The sequence below is a fragment of the Anarrhichthys ocellatus genome, unplaced genomic scaffold (assembly GCF_004355925.1).
Source record: "Anarrhichthys ocellatus isolate YVR2014 unplaced genomic scaffold, GSC_Weel_1.0 scaffold9, whole genome shotgun sequence".
NCBI classification, from domain to species: Eukaryota; Metazoa; Chordata; class Actinopteri; order Perciformes; family Anarhichadidae; genus Anarrhichthys; species Anarrhichthys ocellatus.
Window position 1 is genome coordinate 2,231,256 of NW_022280039.1, and position 12,121 is coordinate 2,243,376.

The 12,121-nt window shown below is 41.8% G+C and overlaps 1 protein-coding gene across 2 annotated transcripts in view; it reads right to left on the reverse strand.

Annotated features, from left to right (window-relative positions):
* Positions 1–12,121, reverse strand: part of adgrv1 (adhesion G protein-coupled receptor V1) — a 106,014-nt gene that overhangs the window by 79,148 nt on the left and 14,745 nt on the right. For both annotated transcript variants that reach the window (XM_031849618.1, XM_031849617.1), the window contains exons 4-21: positions 11,992–12,087; positions 11,011–11,115; positions 10,576–10,689; positions 10,076–10,306; positions 9,529–9,866; positions 9,107–9,377; positions 7,340–7,666; positions 6,600–6,776; positions 5,954–6,177; positions 4,723–4,849; positions 4,375–4,560; positions 3,943–4,123; positions 3,339–3,502; positions 3,126–3,249; positions 2,751–3,011; positions 2,247–2,373; positions 1,858–2,081; positions 564–1,298 (exon numbers count right to left, since the gene is read on the reverse strand). In XM_031849618.1, coding sequence (XP_031705478.1) covers positions 564–1,298; positions 1,858–2,081; positions 2,247–2,373; positions 2,751–3,011; positions 3,126–3,249; positions 3,339–3,502; positions 3,943–4,123; positions 4,375–4,560; positions 4,723–4,849; positions 5,954–6,177; positions 6,600–6,776; positions 7,340–7,666; positions 9,107–9,377; positions 9,529–9,866; positions 10,076–10,306; positions 10,576–10,689; positions 11,011–11,115; positions 11,992–12,087 — 4,012 coding nt within the window. The remainder of the gene's footprint in view (positions 1–563; positions 1,299–1,857; positions 2,082–2,246; positions 2,374–2,750; positions 3,012–3,125; positions 3,250–3,338; positions 3,503–3,942; positions 4,124–4,374; positions 4,561–4,722; positions 4,850–5,953; positions 6,178–6,599; positions 6,777–7,339; positions 7,667–9,106; positions 9,378–9,528; positions 9,867–10,075; positions 10,307–10,575; positions 10,690–11,010; positions 11,116–11,991; positions 12,088–12,121) is intronic.

Here is a 12,121-nt window from a genome sequence, read left to right on the forward strand (position 1 = left end):
ACACACACACACACACACACACACACACACACACACACACACACACAAAGCAGATTCCTAAACTCAGACATAGACATCATCATTACAGGACCATGAGCATGGTATTTGTTCCTCTTTGACACTGAGACTGGTGCTGAGACTGCAGTAAACAAAAACTCTTGTCTTACAGGAAGAGAAAAGAAGCTGGCCAGTCATTTTTTGGCCTGAATAAGTTTTGGCCTTTAGTTGACATTTTGACATTATGATTGGAAATGTAAAAGATTATTAGACACTGAACAAATTAAAAAGAGTTACTTCATCACAGCTTCATATTCCAACTGCTAACATTTGTGTAAATTCCAATGAGCAACATTTTTCATATATAAATGCATTATAATTTGATATGGAGTTTTCAAAATAGCAGGAGACAGCATAATGCTAAACACAGACAAACTGTGCCGACAAATAGGAGCTAAAAACACAAGCCGAATGCAACAAACAGGGATATGATGGGCACTGTGTGCTCAACAACCTGACCGTTGTCACTCTGATATGTTTGATAAATATCTGATAAATTAGCTCACCATCAGTGATGCCCTCTCCTTTGATGCTCTTCAGTCCTCCAGGAATAGGGTTCCCATCCAGGAAGAACTCAATGATCCCATCATCAACAGTAATGATGACATGTAACCAGGAATTATTCTCCACAAATTTCTCAGCAGTGGCCCGGGCCACCTGGGAATTGTTTGATCCTATCACTGTATAATACAGCATCACCGTGACATGAGACTCATTGGTGTGGACCTTCACTCCATAATACGAGGTCCCATTCCTGGTTCCTTTGCAGACTATGAAGCCGTCAGCGTCCGGTCCGGGCACGAGCCAAACAGAGAAGGTGAAGTTTCCAACAGCAGCAGGCCCATCTTCAGGAGAGATAGTCCCGTAAGCTCCTGGAAGCCCGGAGAAAAACCATGTGTCTGTGGCCGAGTGGTGCCGCCTGGCATGAGGCCTGAGCTCAACCTCGTCTGGGAAGGAGGCTAGAAGGAGCAGGTCATCCATCAGAGGAAGGCCCTCTGGGAAGCGTCCAGAAACAATCTCCCAGGCAACCCGCACATCACCAAAAGTACCCTGCTGTCGGAGGATGGTGAAGGAAGTGACATCAGCCATATCATCCTCTGAGAGTACATCTTCAGCTATTTCTTGGTCCAAGCTGCTGTCAGCGATGGCAAATACACCAAATGGGTCGTCATTGAAAGGGATGAGAATCGAGGCAGTCAGAGAAGTCTCGGCTAGTCGTCCACCCTCCCCTGGATAACCACCTTAAAGAAATGATAGAAAAAGATCTTAAGGGTTTTCAAGACAACATTATAATTAAATGAATCCTTTGTCATTTTTTACTATTATCAGTATTGCGATTTTGAAGCTGATGACTCAAATTAACTTTCATGTCAAGTTTAAACTTAAATACAGTAATTATTTGTTATAACAGCTGCCGCTTTTATAAATTGATTCAAATATTCACATCTCTTAAAGGAACAGTGTGTAGTAGCATTTAGGGGGATCTATTGGCAGAAATAGAATATCATATTAATAAGTATGTTTTCTTCAGTGTATAATCACCTGAAAATGAGAATTGCCGAGTTCCCGTTTGTATCTACACATGGAGCGACAAACCAAACACTGGCTCTAGATAGGACCATTTGCGTTTTCACATTTTTGCGTTGGCAACTATAGTTCTCTTACACGCTTGGTACACAGCAGAAGTTTCAGTAGGTTGTGATCTGCCACATTACTGCGAGATGTCGCCAAATCCTACACACTGCATCTTTCAATTTATCTCTCAAAGCTGACAAATATGTCACTTGTTCCTGAATTTACCTGAGATATTAACCAGCCTGAGGAAGAAGAACTCATTGAATTCGGGAAGCTTATCTGAGATAGCCTCCAGGACAATAGGCTTGGTCTCTTCCCCTGTAGCGAAGGTGATGGAGCCAGATGTGTTGGTAAACTCCTGGTTTTCCTCCAGAGGAGTCACTGAGTCATTGGCAAACAGCTGCCAGAAGACTGTAACATTACCAAAATGCCCCCTAGCACGCAGGATACTGGGACAGTGAAAAGAGTAATTATTTCAGTAATTAAATACAAGAGAAAGTTTTGTCAATGCATAGTGAATACTTTCAATCTGAATTAATTCTTCAAATTAAGTGTATATGAGCATGAAGTCAGATGCAGAAAAAAGAAACATGAATTGAAGGCCTGTTTCTTACTAAAAATGATTGGTCTTGCCCTCTTCGACAGGTTTCTCTATTGCTTCCAGGGAGAAAATCCCATTGGCATCATCATTGGCCTCAATCACCACAGTAGCTGTGTTCGCTCCATACACAACGGCATCACCTGTGTACACATTCATGTTGTCAGGTTGGATCAGGACCTGCAAGCACATACTTCAACTTGCTGGTCTACGAGTAACAGGCATGCAAATCTGCTGCTAATTAAACAGAAAAGGTAAAGCGTGTTTAAGTCCCAGAATGTGCTTGATTTAAGTCTAGCCTGAGGATTATTGACTTTTAACACAACCTTTATGAAAGAAAGTTTTAATCCTTGGAGGGGATGCAGATTATACTGTTTTCATAATCTCAATAGACCAACATCTACGATGATATGATGCCCACTATATTACCTGACAAAGCACTGATTCCCAGAAAATATCCTTATATTGTACAGTACACCCCTGTGCTAACCATTTGTTTCAAAGGAGGCAATGTACTCACCAGTTGCATTGTAGAGAACAATGTTAAAGGGCTCATCAGTCTCAGGTATGTTGTCATCTTCCACAGCCACAGTGATGTTCTTCATCCATTCACCTACATCATACACCAGCAACGTGTCATTGCTCAGCACGGTGAGGTCACCTGGAAATGCCTCTCCGTAGTCCACACGGTACATCACTGTGGCTACAAAGTCCGCTCGCCCTGCCCTCAAAACAGTGAAGTTGGCCAGGCCCCCTTCCTGAAGCCGCACAACCACAGGTTCTGAGGAGAGGCCAAGGTGTGGAGGAGTCAGTGACTGTGGCTTTAATATATCAATATATTATTCCAATCTGTCAGAGGATCCTTCATAAACAGTAATCTGAACAGTATCCTTACCAGAAAAGTAAATGGGGTCATCATTCTGATGTATCTGTAAATTGGCACCGAGTATGTTTCCCAGTCTCGCACCACCTGTAGCATTTGACACTGTGATGGTGAAATTCTCCATGTCCTCTGGGATCTTAAATAAAAAATGTATACAAATTGATACAAAGAAATGTAACTCAAATTTGGACAACAGGCATTTTTGAGTTTACTTTATAATTTTACCTCATCGGGTATGGAGAAGACAGTGAGGTTTTTGAGGTACTCCCCTTCCATGAAAGTGATGTTTCCCTGGAGGGGACTGATGTCTCCTGACAGGGCTGGCTCCAAGACCCAGGAAACTGACACTTCTCCGAAATGACCCCTGTTCCTCACTACAGGGAACACCGCTGAAGGGACAAAGACGATGAGACAAAGATGATGCATTTAGATATTGAAACCTCCCTTCAAGTCATTAACTCTTGTGCATGGACTTTTCTCTTGACATTTTACCTGCGGTCGAGGCTATATAGAACACAATAATAATGTATTTTAAATACGTTTTTTGTTGTACAGCTCCCAGTTATGCCTGGAAACACTGGTGATACATTCACTAAAGACTGAGAGAATATTTTTACTTCTCCCTGTTCTCAGGACCAGATTGAATATTGGACTGCATCGTCACTGTGTGGGGCCTAAAATTCATGGAATGTTTAAAATACAAACTTTAATCGCAGTCCAGCTCATCCCCCATGGAGACAAACATTCTGTGTTTAACTACAATTACGTCAATTTTCAATGAGATACCACTTGACATGGAAAAACTATTATCTGAAGGACTGCTAAGTACCCCGGTGCATCTCGTCCCCTTTGCTCTCATTGATGGCCACCGTCAGTCCTGATTGGATGAACTCTATGACCCCAAAGGGGTCGTCGTTCTTCCGCACTGTGATGTTGACCTCCCTGTAGTTGCCTAGGCGACTGGGTGGAGTGCTGTGGCTACTAAGTACCACAGAGAAGGTCTCGTCCAGCTGTATGAACACACATGCGTGCAAAAACACAGACACACACACACACACACACACACACACACACACACACACACACACACAGTTTTCATGTTGCAAATACAGATATAAAGCCTAGTTATTTTTTAGATTTTTTTACGAGCTTAAACATAAGTTGACCACTATAAGACTGAGAATACCTCATTTAGAAGTGAATTAATTTTATATTATTACATAAAATTGAAAGGTCAGCATGTAATTGACCATGTTCTTACCTCAGGCACCCCATCAGGCCTTGCAAACAGTGCCACGACCACCTCTTTCTCTCCTGGTTTGAACTCCAGGATGCCAGTGGCGCCATAGAATTCACTGTTGCCAACAGGCATGACAGCATATCGCACCAGCTGTTTCAGCAGCTGTCCCTTGACTCTGACCACATGCAGCTCCACAGCCTCACCCTCCTAGGTCAGTTTGAAGTTTACAGATGGGACCATAACAAGAGAAAACAGACAAAATAACAATGTGTGGGTTTAATGTAAGAGTTGGTTCAGATTGTTTTTTTTTTAGCTGCATAGATATTTTAATTACTCAAAGAAAATTGAAGTTGCAGTTTCAAGACTTACACTGATGACCAATGGACCTCTGGAGAATGAGGAGAACTCAAAGACTCCCCCAGGGTCGTCGTTCTCCATGATGACAATCTCTCTGCTGGTGAAGCCAGCTTTCAGGATCTGATTCTCAACATTACTCCTAGAACGCATACGCACAAATGAACAGTATAAGATCATAATAGAAAGTGACCACTCAAGTCATTGCACGTTGTGCAGTAGATGAAAACTCTGAAATGGAAGTTTCTTAGACTTTTGCTTTTGTGGTGTGTTTTGAGCTTGGGAAACATCAAGTGGTATCAAATGAGAAAACAGCTCAACTTTGATCTGAACTTCGTTATGCATTCCTTGTATTATGTGATGCTTATTTATTATTGACTCCATATGTTGTAGTTCTGCTGTTTAGGCCACTTTTAATAACGATGTCAATCAAGAGCATGCCTGCATCTTTATTGCTCCAAGGGGGTGGGGTATGTGCGTGTATGTTGAGAGAAATAGGAGCCAAGAAAGCATCACATAACGAGTAAATTAGAGACAAAGACATGACAGAATAAACAACTCCAAATAAAAGGTCACAGCCAAGGCACTGCATGCATACAAACACTGACATCTTTAAAGTAGTACACAATCAAGCCTGGTTAAATTAGAGCGAAACACATAAAGAAGATTCTCTATTTACGCCCAACAACCACTCTCCTTTGGGTTCCCCTTTTTCACACCATCACTGAATCCACCCCCCCCCACCCCTGTCCCCCTCATCCCCTGGTCAACCAAAGACCCCAGAAATCCTGAAGTAGACCCTTTCCAGAAAAACAAAGTCTTGATTCACGCCACACAAAAGGCCCAGGTTCATTCCACTCTACACTTACCCAAAGTACACTATAAAGCGTGCAGTCTCCACCCTACAAGGGAGGAGTGGGAGGGAGAGAAAGCTGCCATTCTCATCAGAACATAGACTAACAGATGAACCCACCCCCAAAACACTGCCATAAACACACCAAACGACAAAACCAAAGGAGGGATGGGATGAGATAGCACCCACTCAGCCATTCCAATTCCACCGGACTCGTTCGTTGTATAAGATACAAGACATTACATAACATCATCTTCACATTCTAAACACTGAAAGGTTATTGCATTACAGTGGTGTTTATGGGCAGAACAGAAGGGTCTAATATGCCTCGGAGGTAATTAACAAAAAAGCAATTATTAACTGGATAACTTTTCCTGGATTTTAATACCCTACCTATCCAGCGTAAGCAGTAAGGTCTCGTTGACTTCTGGGATATTGTCAGCCATGATGGTAAAGTTGATGGAAGCATCACTCTGCCCGGAGAGGAAGACCACAGACCCACTTAGAGGCTCCAAGTCTTTAACAGTTATAGCGACAATATTGTCTCCAATTGGCTGAAGACTCCAGAAAACTTCAGCCTGACCGTCTGTTCCATCACGGCGCAGGGGAAGGCTTACCTGCAGCACCAAACATCGATAGAATTAACCACCTACACATACTGTATGCAAATACAGAAAGATCACTTCCTGATCATAGATTAGAGTCGGTATGGACAAAGAGTGTTTTCTGACAAGCAGCATAGTGGCTATAAAGTCAGTGATTAGAGACTCACAGTGGCAAAATAGGAAACATCTCTTTTGCTTTTACAGCGGTGTTTAATTTAGCACTTTAGAGACTGCATGACAACTAAGGGGTTTTGATCCAAATTGAGATCTCTAACAGTTGAACTGTAGAATGTAATCAGCATAAAGTTAAAACACATTATGGTATATTGTAGTTAAATGCTGTTTTATGTGATAGTGAACGACTGAAAGTCAATAGAGACAAGCATCATAGAACTGATACTACTTGCATTGCTAAAATGGGGGTCATATCTTACTGTGCTGGTGTTGCTGTCCTCTGGTTCATAAACCACCACCGTGGTGTTGCTTGTAAATCCAATTTCCCCATTAGCAATGTCAGGGGTGACAGTCAAGGTCAGGTTAAGTGGTCCCCCAAACCTTGGGCTGTTTGACTGAATTGGGGGGTTTATATCAACCAGCTCCAGTGTGTTCAACTAGGGGAAATAGAAGAAACAGCACAATTAATTGAAGGCTCAAACAGGTAGCATGCCACTAAAATAATTAACTCATCAAATATATAACGCTTTCTTCATCATCTATTTATTTCTGTCCTGTGGCTTTTAAAGATGTGTTGAATGACCTGTCAGTGCTCCATTCACTCCTATATTTAAAGTTTTACTGAAAATGTATGATGTGATTATGGTTCTAAAGAATGTGAAGGAGGCCTTTCTTTAACTTTTTTGCTTGCTTTAAGAGCTAGGTGGTGTTGTTAGTTTGGACAGTTGGGCAAATCCCACAGCAACATGCCAGATTTGAGTGCCAGTGTCAAACCGTTCACACATGCAAATGAGGCACTTAAAGTCTGGATGGCACAGATTTGGCCACAAGTGCTAACACAAACAGAAATAGCACATTTTGGGGCGTGCTACCAAAATGTTGCCTGGATTACAACTTAAAAAACTGTGTTTTTTTAAAGTTGTAAAAACACTTATGTTTCATCCACATGTGTGCCGCTAACTGTATGTGTTGCTCTGTACTTTGTTTCCAGCCTTGTTACCTGTATTAAGAAATGAGCTCCATTCTGCAGAAAGGCATCATTCCTGATTGGTAGTACGACGTGGATCATCCGTTCACGGGAAAACACCACCTTAACAGACCTGCTAACATTCAGAACCTGGTCACCGGCCAGTGCTGGGTCTATAGGGCCTGCAGGAATGTAGAGGGCGGTGAGGGCCAGAGACACATCACCCAGTGTGCCACCTTCTCGCAGGAAATTTAGCGACAGGAAACGACCCTCAGGTTGGCTCTGGATGCTTTGCTCTTTTGTTGGGTCAAAACGAAAAAGCCCATAGACATTGTCACTGTCCTGGATGTAGAACACAATCTGGGGGGCAGACAAGATGAAGAGGAATAAAATTAACAAATCAGCAAAAGGACGGAGAAGTGGGAATATGTTACATTTTGACTGATGAGGGAATGATCAAAAACACATTCTCCGTATCTTGTAGAAAACACAAAGCTTCTCTGTGGACTGGGAAAGGTATTTTGATGAACTATAACACTGCTACGTATTACCTCAAATAGTCCCTCACAGGTTCCTGTTAGTCTGCAAATTGCCCCCCAAAATCACAATGAAATGAATGCTTAGGTTGAATCTAATGATGATTAATATTATAATATGCTCATATTTAAATTTAGTACAATTTGCCTTATATACTTTGCCTTGGAAGAGAATGGGTTTTCACAAGTTTGAAAGATGGGCCTTAGTTGCACTGCACTGCTTCCCAGGCCATGTGCAGTCTGTCCCCTGTGCAGTGAGGAGGAAGCTGATTGATCTTTAGGGTGTGAGGGAATAATTGCAATGAAGCCCACATTTACCATCAATTACTTTGGAGGATGTTGTTGTGCATCCTGTTTCTGTGTTACTAAGACTGCATCTTGGGTCACAAGAAGAAGAAGAAAGGAGAGGTGAGGAACAGGGAGAGGAAAGAAAACAAGTGAGACTGAAAGTAGTAAAAAAGAGCCCTGAGCTAACTTTAGAGTGGCATCCTCTTTAATTAACTCTGCTTAGACTGCTAGAGTAGTTTTTATGAGCATTTCAACTGTGGCTCATTCATTTCCCTGAAACCTACACTTGTTTGATGCATTGCCTGGCATGCTCACAATAGACGATTTACATCTCAGTGTAATGTCTGTGATATGTCTTAACATTAAAAACAATTAATGTTGATTAACTTGTCCTACTGTTAGACATTTTACAAGGAATTTCTGCGGAGCCTACTGTCTCTGCACGGATGGCAAAAACACCCTACAACTTCACAACCCGAGGTGATGTTCTGGTGTGCGTTTGTACGTGACCAAAGCAGAGGTTTTACGCGTCTCATCTCATGCCTTCAATATAAACAAGACTCAGATCTGCCCACTGCTTTCACACATGGCCAAGAGTCTTGGACAAAGATGAAAGCTATAAAAAACCTGTCACCACTTCACCCACGCTTTCTAAAAAAGAACACACAAACACCACACACAGAGTGTGCCTGCTGTTTCCGCTTTGTTTTGATTCAGCCGCATTAAGGGAACACCCACAGAGCAAAGTGACACACTAAGGGGTCGACTTTTGCAGAATGTGCCAAGTTTGCCACTGTGCCTTACAGTAGGTCCCACACAAACACTCACACATGCATAACACATGCACAACCTCTGGAGGATATGTTCCCTAACAAGTACAGCCTTCTCGATCTCTTCTCTGTCTTTGATACAAACCCTGTACAGCAACATATTAAACAATAATCATTAGCCTATCAAAGGTCTCCTTCAAACTGACCTCCATTGGTTCGTCGACCTCCGCATTTCCAGGTGAAGTATTGTTTTGCAGCTTGAAAACAAAAGCCTCTGCTTCTTCGGGTAGATCATCTGCCACAATGTTGATGGGAATCACAGCTGTCACCTGACCGGCAGCAAATCTCACCGTCCCCACTGCTGGCCCTAAATCATCCGACACTGGAGAGCGGTCACTGGAGTTTCTACTGATGGACCAGTTAGCGGACACGGCACCATAGCTGCCTCCATTTCTTACAATAATGAGCCCTTCAAATCTGGGGGAAACGATTGAGGACAGTTAAAGAATGCAAAATTCTTGGATGTTTTTCTTTTTATTATGACACCCATATTGTACCCATGTAATGGCAGACAGTACATTTGTCATGACACTAAGACACACTCATTAATATTTGTAAGTTATCCAACCTCTGTGTCAGGTCTTCGTTGATGGTTATTGGCTGAATGACTGCACTGCTGCTGATTGACAGGACACCATTAGGCTTATCATTGGGCTCGATGGTCACCAGCACAGCATTGGGTGATACTAGCACAGCATCTCCTCTGATAGTCTCCTCCAGCAAGACCAGATGGAAGGATTCTGCAATTTCTGGCACAATGTCATCACTGATCTGGAACAACAGGCTGGTCTTGTAGACAAATGGAGGGAATATAACTGTCCTGACTGACTGTAGGTCGAGGAAATCCACAGCTGGTGTGGCGCTGCCCTGTCCTCCACTGCTCACCACCATGTAATCTACAGAGACCTAAAGACAGTATAGTACAGATGGTTTATATACATTTGTCTTATGCTTGTTTTTTCTGCATCAATATACTGTATATATATATATAAACACACACATACATATATAGTACATAGTATACTGTATGTACAGTATATAATTTAAGTTTTTGTGCTCTATTCTTAACAGTGAAAAGCCTAGGTAAATAAATAACTGGATTGAAAGAAAGGAACCTCGGTGTCAACAGAGCCGATGAGTGGACCATCCTCAGTCAACCGACCACGGGTCACATTGAGGGCAATGATTCCAGCGGACTCCGGTACTGCCATGATAGAGTGGGAGAACCGCAGTGGGCTGTCATTACGCCGGATTCTCAGCTGGACACTGGTGGCATTGGGCCTGATGAGGGCTCCACCTGCCACGGCCGTTAGCCTGACTGAAAACACCTCATCATCTTCTGGGATCTGGCCAACAAAGAAAAGGAAACACATTCACATACAGTTGTAAATTGTATGCAGCAGTTTCAAAAAACCTGTTTGCCCCTTTCAAGAATGTGACCTTTAAAAATGTCAAACCCATCAAGGCAATTTGTACATTATATATAAAAATGTCTGAAATGATGAATGGACGGATGGAGTGATTGGCACAAGCTTCATCCATATCCCTATATAAATCCATATATACAGTATTTGACATGTCGTGATCAGCTTTAAATAAGGAGTTTGTTCAATACCTGGTCATCCTTGATGAGGATACTAAAGTGTACAACAGCCTGTCCCACAGGAATGGTGATGTTCCCTCTGTCTGGACTGAGGTCCTCAATGGCAGGGTTGGGACCTTCAGAGATCTAAAACAGGAGAAGTCACAGTGATGTTTATACTTCAACATGCCCATGTGCTCTATGTGGCTTTTAATTTATCATTACTCAAATAAGCTGCAAATAAGCTGCAAATAATGGAGTGTATTGAAAGAATTACATGTTCCTATTTAGGTCTAAATTCTCAAGACTCTTTAACAAGATTCAAAAGTGGATGTTTTGCCAGTGGGATAAACTAACAACATCATATTCAAGTCATAAACATATCTATAACGTTCTGTCCTTCTTAAATACGATAAAGCTCATAGTTTTAGGGTTGTTGGTTTGATGTACGGTTCTTTGCCCTCTCACCTCAAAGTTCACCTTCACAGTCCCATATGTTCCCTTTTCTCTCGTTAGGGTGAAAGGCACATAATGGTTCCTTCCTCTTGGTTCATCTACTACAATGTCTTCAGTCTGAGATGAAAAGGTTCAGACAGTGAAACAGACAAACACTGTCAGTTCAATTTAATCAATTTCAACACAGTTTATTAATCTCAATTACAAAGCAAAATGTCATATTTGAAAGGCTGCAAGAACAAACAAAAACAAAGTATTTGTTGTTGTGTAAATTTGACCCCACAGTTTGTTTTATGTTTTGTGTACAATCTTCTCAAATTTTGGAACTGCTTCGCAATTTGTATAGATACTGATCATTACATAATAGAGAACAAATCATTTCTAATCTCAATGTGTTTGAATTAATTGATCTTTTACTGCGTGTACAGCTATGGCAGCAGTACTTCAGGTAAAATGTCATGCTAACGTAACGTAAAGTAGTGAAGTTTAGTTGAAAGAGACACAGAAGCAAAGTTATCGCAGCTGTATAAGCAGCTATAAAAACTAAATTCAAAGGCAACATGAAAAAAAATATCCTTTACTTTCTACTACTTCTTCTTACTAACGTGGTAATTAGTCACAAATGCAAGTGCATGCTTGTGATGCAAGCGCAGGTTGGTGTGGCAACAGCAACGTTTCACAATATTGGTGACCACAGGCATAAATCTGATCCATACATTTATGAAGGATTAGTGTTAGTTAGAATATATAAGTGGTGGACTGTAATCCACCAAAGGGTCATTTTCAGTACACGAGCTGCAGCAGTGTATTGCAGTCAGTCAGAAAGCATCAGAGAAAATGTTCCAGTTCTACAGAGACTCTGTCAAGCGCCGATACTCCAAAACCCTCTGATGAAGCAGCAGCAGCAGCTCTTCTTTATCTACTCTTGCTTTTCAGACAAAACTGAGTAAACAAATGGATACTAGATGCATGTGGATGACAGGGGTTTCTTACTGAGTTGAAGCCAACTATTCCAAAGGCATTGTCATTGGACAGGATTGTGATGGTTGCCTTATTTGGGGTTCCCAGTGTCACGCCATTGGAGGAGCTCTGGAAAGCAGGGAGGATTGAAAAGATTAGATAA